At 36.7% G+C, this 9347-nt stretch overlaps 1 protein-coding gene across 1 annotated transcript; it reads left to right on the top strand.

Moving 5' to 3' along the window:
- Window positions 1-1423: 1423 nt before the first annotated feature.
- Window positions 1424-4580, top strand: LOC141593698 (putative polyamine transporter At1g31830). Its single transcript, XM_074414169.1, has 2 exons — window positions 1424-1667; window positions 2853-4580. The coding sequence occupies exons 1-2, from the start codon at window positions 1665-1667 to the stop codon at window positions 4299-4301; spliced, it is 1452 nt and encodes a 483-aa protein (XP_074270270.1). The 5' UTR covers window positions 1424-1664; the 3' UTR covers window positions 4302-4580.
- Window positions 4581-9347: the final 4767 nt, after the last annotated feature.

Raw genomic sequence — 9347 nt, 5'->3', positions numbered from 1 at the left:
TTGTGAAGCGAAGGAAAGTCTCACATTATGTGGATGGTGCTCTTATAGTGATGGCGACAGATGCCGCAAGAAGGTGAAATAGGCAAACTTCCGGAGGAGAAGGTAACATTATGTAGGAGTACAACCCACCAAGAAAGACACAAGAAAAGAAAAATATGGTGCTGGTACGAGTAGAACACAACCATTTAAGGTTGGCAAGAAAAGAAGAGTAAGATGAGTAGACTAACAAACAGGTCAGGTTCGTGTTGTTCGGGTTTGGCAGAATTCGGGCTGGACTAGGTCGAGTCGGGTCATTTCACGTTTAAGTTATTTTCGGGTATCTTGTTTTCAAGTTAATTATTTGGAGAGAATGATCAATTTGTGATAATAAACATTCGGGTCAGGTTAAATAAGCAAGCCAATTTAGGTTTTGGTCATATTTAGGTCCTCAATTCGGGTTCAGGTCAAGTTTGTTTGGGATTGATTTAGTTTTGCTATGTCATAATGAGGGTAAGAGAACTCTTTGGAATAAGAGAGACCTAATGAGAAACTTTTGAAGGAGCACAAGTTAAAACTAATTGTCATAAACGTTCTAAGACCCATTGACTATAATGGAGGACGTCAAAAACGTTTTTAAGGTGGGGGAGGAGAAGTCCAAAAAGAAGGGATCTAAGAAGTCCAAGGGTATACAATGTACCACATATATATTAGTCACTATCATACTTTAGTTAGAAAGATGCAAAGAGAGAAGACGCGTTCTACGTAAATATTGTATGTAAAACACGCAGTGTTAAATTAATTAAAACACAAATGAATTGTCATTTTTGTTTTGTTTTATCAGTAGAACCTCAAAACTACTATGTAAAGGAAAAAAATGTGTTATCGAAATGTCAATTAGTTTACCTTATAAAATCATATGTTCAATCAATAATGATTGTTAAGCAAATTATAAAGCGCGAAAGTGGCCATTGAGCCCCATTACTTTGGCTAATTGTGAGATTACGCCCCTTAGGTTTAGATTGTAGCAATTAAACCCCATAAATTACGCAAAAGGTGAAATTAAGCCCTTTACCCAAAATTTCATGAAAAATTCATTTTCTCATACCACAAAAACTCAAGTATAGGTTTTGTTTAAAGAAAAGTGCAAAATTCTTAGGATGTTCAATATGCATATTGTTGAAAATGATCATAATGAGAGTCTCGTGCATCGCACGAGCTTTCCAACTAGTAAATATAAAAATAAGACGATAATATCCATTGTAATTATAAAACTATTCCAAATGGTGTCATATGATAAAATTAGAATAACCTCTTGCCAATTAAACTCAAGACGTCATTAAAGTTAAAAATAAATTACAAATAAGTCTCAAATCCGTGACCTATTATCATACTAGCTCCGTCTTAATCACTAGACCGACTTTACGAATTTCTAAAAGCAGTTAGTGTTGTTGGAACTTGGAAGTGGAGTCTTTAATCACTCCCAGGATCGAAATTTGGGAGTATGCATCGTTATCTACGAATGTTTTCGACTTGTTCTTCGCATCCATTTCAACAATATTTCAAAGAAAGAATTCATAAAACAACATTTGCCCAAACTTTCTTCATTAAATTGGATTTTTGCTGAACAACAACAACAACAAAATGCACGACAAAATTGAACACCCAGATGTCAATATTTCAATCTCATGGTTTGTTTTTTTATTACTCACCTTTGTTTTATTTTCCTTTGTTTATTTCGTTATGATCGGTGTATTTTTATTTCATTTTACTGTCATTAATCTAATTTTCGTCTCTAATAAGTGTAATAACTTACCTAGTTATTCAATTTTGCTCTACCCCATCTAAAAATTCTGATCTTTCGTGTGAATTGTGCTTGTTTTTGTTGAAATTGAGGAGTTTCTTCATCTGGGTATGTGTTTTTTTAGGCAAAATGTGTTATGATTTGTAATTGAGGCTACTGAACCCCTTTTTATCGACTCAAGCAGTTGCCAAGGTCGGTCTCTTACTAAGTTATTGAGAGAGTATTTTTTTTGTTGCCTATTTATGTGTTTTCCCTATCCCTTTTATTATTGATCGGAACTCAAAATAACTCTTTCAGTCGGTGAATTTATTGCACTTAGTTGTGTTATATATCTATGTCACTATGTGGGTATGTCTTCATGCAGCAAAATGTGAGCTAATTTAATGAGTTGACTTTTTTTTATTGCAATTTAAATGATTTCTTCATTTGGGTATTTTGTTTGTGAGCTACAATTTGCATTGTTTTGTGAATTGACTGGCTTATATTGCAATTAGCCAGTGTTTATTATTCTGTGTGTTGTTATTGAGATGAGGAAACTATGGCATTTCTGGAGATTATGAGGTGCAAATGCATGGCTCATTATCAAGGCAATTATTATCATAGATCATTCAAAAGCTACCTCTCTATGCGTTTTCTAACGAGTGGTTTATGCGCGTACATTCGACTCCCTTTACCCTGCCATGGTTAGGAGCCCTTGAAACATTGGGGGGAGTTTTGTCATTGTTGTTATACCTTCGTATGATGCAAATAGTTTTCTGTTTGATACCTTACTGCTTCATTTAAGAAAAATAATACAATCTCTTGACCTCTCGTACTAATTTGGGACTTGGGAGTTCGGGGGTAAAGGCTGTGTCCAAAGGGAAGTCGAGAAACCCTCGTTTTGTAGAGCTGGAACAATACTTAATGCTGCACCGCTGCTGGTGTTGTGTGACTGATTTCCGTTATCTGGAGTGCCTTTTGGCATGTTTGGCTGTGATTAACTTGTCTGAAACATTGCATGTTTTATGGTTTGTGGAAACAGTGGAGGAAACCAAATACTGACTGTGTTGTAACTTTGTTGTTGAATGAGCAGAAACTTAGGCAACCCTCAGTTAAGATGGGCCATTTCGATCGAGCAGAATATTCCACTATCAATGATGATGTACCTTCCCCTAAGGCTAATAAAAGTCAAAAGGTTTCGATATTACCACTTGTTTTCCTCATCTTCTATGAGGTTTCTGGAGGCCCATTTGGAGTTGAGGACAGTGTTGGGGCAGCAGGACCACTCCTCGCCCTTGCGGGGTTCTTAGTATTTCCCTTCATATGGAGTGTGCCAGAAGCTCTTATTACTGCAGAAATGGGGACAATGTTTCCTGAAAACGGGGGTTATGTGGTTTGGGTCTCGGCCGCATTAGGAGACTACTGGGGTTTTCAGCAAGGTTGGATGAAATGGCTTAGTGGGGTGATTGATAATGCATTATACCCTGTCCTCTTTCTCGACTATTTGAAGTCGGTCGTTCCTATTGTTGGTCAAGGCTATCCACGGACTTTGTCGGTTCTAGTTCTGACTCTTGCCCTCACTTACATGAACTATAGGGGTATGACCATTGTTGGGTGGGTTGCTGTCCTATTAGGTGTAGTTTCCATCCTTCCTTTTGTTGTCATGGGTTTAATGGCTATACCGAGTTTAGAACCTTCAAGATGGTTCGTAGTCGATCTTCGCAATGTCAAATGGGGTTTATATCTAAATACACTCTTCTGGAATCTAAACTACTGGGACTCAATAAGTACTTTAGCTGGAGAAGTGGAGAACCCAAAGAAGACTCTTCCGAAGGCTTTGTTTTACGCTCTCATCTTTGTTGTTTGCGCCTATTTCTTTCCTCTTTTAGCCGGCACTGGGGCAGTTCCTCTTAATAGGGAACTGTGGGTAGACGGGTACTTTGCTGACCTGGCCAAGATAATTGGTGGGACATGGTTATGTTGGTGGGTCCAAGGGGCGGCCGCTATGTCCAACATGGGAATGTTCGTGGCTGAAATGAGTAGCGACTCCTTCCAACTTTTGGGAATGGCAGAGCGAGGAATGATCCCCGAACTATTTGCCAAGAGATCACGTCATGGAACCCCTTTAATTGGAATACTGTTCTCTGCTTCAGGTGTGATTTTGTTATCCTGGTTAAGCTTCGAAGAGATAGTAGCTGCCGAAAACTTCTTATATTGTTTTGGAATGATTCTTGAATTTATCGCGTTTATCATACTGAGAATCAAACAACCAGCTGTGTCTCGGCCTTACAAGATTCCTCTCGGGACTACCGGGTCTATTTTAATGTGTGTTCCTCCGACCATATTGATTTGTGTTGTTCTAGCTCTCGCTTCTTTCAAAGTTATGGTTGTAAGCCTCATTGCTGTGGCAATAGGGCTTGTACTACACCCTACTCTCAAGTACTTGGAGGCGAAGAGAATACTCAAATTTTCAGTGAGTAGAGGACTTCCCGATCTGCAGCCAAACGGGCATGAAGGCAACTATCAATCTCTGCTCTCCTAGCAAGGCGGTATATACCAGAGAAAAAAAGAAACCTAATACCATCCTCAAGGTACATTTAAGGAATTTTTCCGAGTATTCTGAATTTCTGGTATGTCCCTCTAGTTTGGATTCACTGATATAGGTGACGTGTATGATGTACTAGTAGTGTTTTTTCTACCACTTTGGTCTTGCTCTTGACCTTGCTATTTAAGCGTCTAATTTCTCGTTAGTATTTGTAAATCGTCTTGTTCTGGTAGTGATGAGTGGTGATCAATGGAAATGGTGATTAACGTTCCTGAATCGTTCTTGTTGTCGAATATCAAGTCCTGTCGGGGTGAATTAGATTTCTGGCTCAATTCTTTGTAAACTGTTTATTTCTGATGATATTGCATTCAACTGACCCTTGAGAGGACAGGTGAGGTTTAGGTTCAGGTGATGTTCTACTTTAGGACCATGTTACCAACGCCTATGTTACTTCGACTTTTCACATCTACGGCCACATTTGTGATAAACCTGGGTACTCAACGATATGAGTATTGAATTTGTACCGACTGTTACCTATTCGACACCTCTCCTATCATGAAAGTATATATGGATGGTTGTATGACAAAAATAGAGCTGTACAATTGACAGGTAAGGGTCTTAGGGAACTCTAGCGATTTTTACCTTTTTTTTGTGAATTTTGTACATAACCCCCTTCTATGTACCGTTTTTTACAAATAACCCCCTTTTAAGTCCATTTTTACAAATAACCCCCCTTAAATATCACTTAATCCTAAAATTTACCCCCTAATGTTGATTACGCTAACGATTTTTATAGTCATTCGATCTACATACGATATTATGACTTAAACTTGATACCTCATTAATTTTTCATTCGTCTATCAATTTTTCGCTTTCGGTTTCATACCCAACTCGATTTGCAAGTTTTTAACCCTAATTTCATCATTACTGGATCCAATTCTGATGACCCGAATCGCGGGTCGCATAAAGTTTCAAACTTTAGTGATCTTAGTGTTGATTTTCCTGCAGTAAATCTGCGGTTTTTTATAGTTAGAGGAAGCCCTTTTATTACCTGTGTTGTTCCATGTGGTAAAACTAGTTTTACCATTTCAACTATTCATGACTGCTAATGTTACTAATACTAATTATGTTGTTAAGTTAAATAAATGGTTAAACTTGGCTAATTTATGCTTCTTCACATATTAATTTTACCCATGATTTATCTAATATAAGTTCTGATGCATTTTGTGGGATCATTCGGTTTGCCATTAATCCGAATTCAGATGGAAATTATGAACCGATTCTTGATAGGTTTAGTTCATGTTATCCTGTTAGTGGTAATGCAGTTTTGTGTAAGCCATTTGGTGTGGATTATAAGTTTGAGAAGAGGGGTTGGATGATAAACCTGATCTATATACAATATTGATTTTGGGGTTTATGTTTTGATTTGGGATTTGTCGATTAAGTGAGATCAGTGAATGAATAAGGTAAGGGTAGTTTAGGTATAGTTTAAGTCGTAATATTTTATATAGATCGTGTTTTATAAAAATCGTTAGTGTAATCAACATTAGGGGGTAAACTAGTGTAAGACCCGTGAAAATTCACGGGGTTGTTTTAAATTTTCAGAAGTTAAATTAATGTACTAAATTTAAAAATGAATGTTGCACATTGAATTTAATCAATAAATAATTAAAACGCCTATATATTTAATTTGTTGCCCCGGCCCTGCTTAACATACTTTATTTTGTATGAAACAGAATTGTATATAAACAGATTTTGAGTTTGAATTTTGAAAAAGCTTAAATGTGTTAATAGTGAATATGAACTTATTATAAGAAAAACTCATGATTTAATGTTAGTAGTATCTAAATAAACTAAAATTTATAACCTACAAGTATTATTAAAATATTAATGCTTCTTATAATTTTGTTGCCCCGATCGTGTTGGCATACTCTATTTTGTATGAAATAGAGTTACATTTTTAAAAAATGTGGCATGAGGTAGGCAACAAACAAAAATACTTCTTAAATCGCCTCATATTTCTCCATCAAAAATTTATCATATGAATAAATGTGTTAAGTTTAGGTTAAACTGTCTTTGTAGAATGTATATTTCAATACTCTCACGTTATTTATCTTACTGCAAATAGATATTTAAAAAATATTGTTGTTTACACTAAATGTCTTAGTGTTTGAATTTTAAAGTACGATAAATGGACTTAAAAGGGGTTATTTGTAAAAATGGACTTAAAAGGGGTTATTTATATACAAAATTTTCTTTTTTTTTTGACAAGAATTTTTACCTATTTTAAGCTCAGAACTCTGTCTATATTACCTCCCACCCCCTAGCCACAGGAGCTTTCGAGGCACTGGAAATATTGTGTCTTTTTTTGTCTTCTGATGTGTCCTCAACTTACTCTAGTCTTCAATTCTGAATGGAATCCCTGTGACTCGAAAACAGTCATTAGAAGTCGGACCTGTATCCAACCTCTGTAACCTAGTTTGAGTAACATAGGCCAAGTGGCCAACGACCCAATACTCGGAGTAGACCTGTACTCGGGCCGGGCTCTCCTGGTCAAACCCGGGCCAGGCAAGGGGAGGGCCGGGCTTGGCCGGGTCGGGCTTGGATATGCTTGACCCGGGCCAGGACCCGGCGCGGGCTAAGGCGGGCCGGACTGGCGGCCTTACCATTTTATTTTTTTATTTATTTTTTTGCTAAAATGGCGGGCCAAGGCCGGGCCGGGCTGGAATTTCAGGACCCGGGCCATGCCAGGGTTAACGGCGGGCTAAGGCCGGGCCGGGCCAGGCCAGACCATGTTGCATAAAATAACAGGCCAAGACGGGTCGACTTTGATATCTTTTGTGGAAGATTAACAGTTGCCAAGTTCATACACTACTGACCACATTATTCTCCCATGACAATATGACATGCCATAAATTTTGTATTTTAATGGTTGGAACTCGGAAGTCGTTGATAGTGTCGGTTGCAAATTTGCAATGCATGGTTGTTGGCATTGTATTTTCAGAGCGTGCATTCCTGAGTTCTCACTTAATTCTACTAATTGAATGTGACTCCTTTCTTGTTTGATTTAATGTGTCGATTTCGAATATGATAGGTTTAGTTACCCAATTATAATTGTGTTTACGCATAGACGTTGAACTAGGATTTGATGTTAGAAAACGATGACAAAAATTGAAATTTTTTAGTTGAAGCGATTAGTAATACTCTTGGGTTAATCCATTTCCGGATTATAAGTCTAGTTAGTTAGTTGTTACCTTCTAGAGTTTCAAAGCTATCGTCTTTAGTAATACTCTTGGGTTAATCAATTTCCAGATTATAAGTTTCCGGCGTATGATTACATTATGTGTCAGACTTGATTATCGTATTATAATTTGCTTAAAATGATATCGAACACAATACATATAATATGATTCGTAGTACTATAATCTCTTAAATTCTTTGAAATTGCCATTTTTTTCAAAATTTAGGAGGAGAATTTTGAACAGAGGAGCGATTTCAATGAATCGGATCAAATTATAAAAATTAGCCAAGTGTTTTGCAGGATAAACACACCATTTTACTTCCCTGAGATCGTCCGTCTCCTTAGAGAAGGTCCCTTCTCCTCATAGCGATTAGTCGATCACAGACATCCCTAAAACGAACTATGTAATTTATCAGTTGAGTTAGCAATAGTTGTTTTTCCCATTTGTCGGTCCCCGATTATGAGTTCTCGACTTCTCGTTGTCCATGACCATAATGACATAATTAACCACATAACTAACTCGATTTAACCAATAATGAAAAATAGATTAGCATAATTTTGATTGATAATATAGGTAGACGTCCCCTATGACGTACGAAATAGTGGAAATAATACTAGTAAATGTCTCAAAAATTGACAATAAAAGCATCTTTTTGAAAAGAATTATATCACTAATTGAATTTATTAGTGCTGAAAATGACAAGGTTACTAACTTAATGATGTGCTTAATGACAGCAACATTATGCTTGTTCCTCCACACATAATCCTGGCTACTACAGAGTACATTTCTAACAAGCAATTATTTTTAGTTGGGTCATATCAATTTTCGAGTGCGCTTAGTGCCGATCTTGCATAAAACCGTCTTATCTAATGTTGTCATTCAGTAATTGTGATTTATATATGAAATTTCGTTTCTAATTTAGAATAATGTACGTTTTTCATTTCTTTTTCGGGTTGCAACATAAAGTCTTTCTCCCATTCCCGAGTGAAGTAGAAAAAAGAAAAGTGAAAGGAAAACACGGTAAAAGAAAACAAGACTATTAATGGTCGAATTTAATGGAGTTGAGATTTTTTGTTTCACTTTTATGTCTCATATGGTGTCATACTTCTTTATCATGTGACACATCATCCCTTAGATAATAAAGCGGGTGGTAATTTAGGGTGGCTCTAAATACACTATCATGATGTTCTGGGACACTCTATTTATATTTCATGACTGATTTGCCCTTTAATTTTCAACCTCTCAAAGGTAGTTATTGTAATAAAACAAGGGGTATTTTTGTCCTTACTTATAATTGGAGTGTTCCAGTAGATTTTGTGAGTGTATTTATGTGCATCCGTAATTTATATCAAGCCAATAATGTGGTGCAAGGATAAAATAGTGGGAATTGGGAAAGGAAATGAGACACCGTGCTCAGATAATGGGACAGACGATCTGCTAGGCACCGTGCTCAAAATTCTCCGGTTATCTCATACTCCGTATAAAGTAATTTTTCTAGCAGACGAGTAAACTCGTGAGTATCCCCGCTCAATGACTTTAATAATCAACTAGTTTACCTAACAATTGCATATGTAACAGGTGTGGCTAAAATGTTCTTTACTTGACAAACGAGCATAAGTATTTGTGTGAACAAAGTTTCAATTACTTACATATTAGTTAAGTGCAAGTTAATTAAGGTGAAAGACTATAATGACAGACTAACTCATACAGATACAGACATATTAGTGATCAAATGCTTCGACAACGACAGCAAAAACTCGTTTATGGCGTGCATGGTAAAAGTCTTGAATTTACGATGATG

The sequence above is a fragment of the Silene latifolia genome, chromosome 1, assembly GCF_048544455.1.
Source record: "Silene latifolia isolate original U9 population chromosome 1, ASM4854445v1, whole genome shotgun sequence".
NCBI classification, from domain to species: Eukaryota; Viridiplantae; Streptophyta; class Magnoliopsida; order Caryophyllales; family Caryophyllaceae; genus Silene; species Silene latifolia.
Note: the sequence above shows the minus strand (reverse complement) of the source record. Positions and strands in the feature narration are given on the sequence as shown.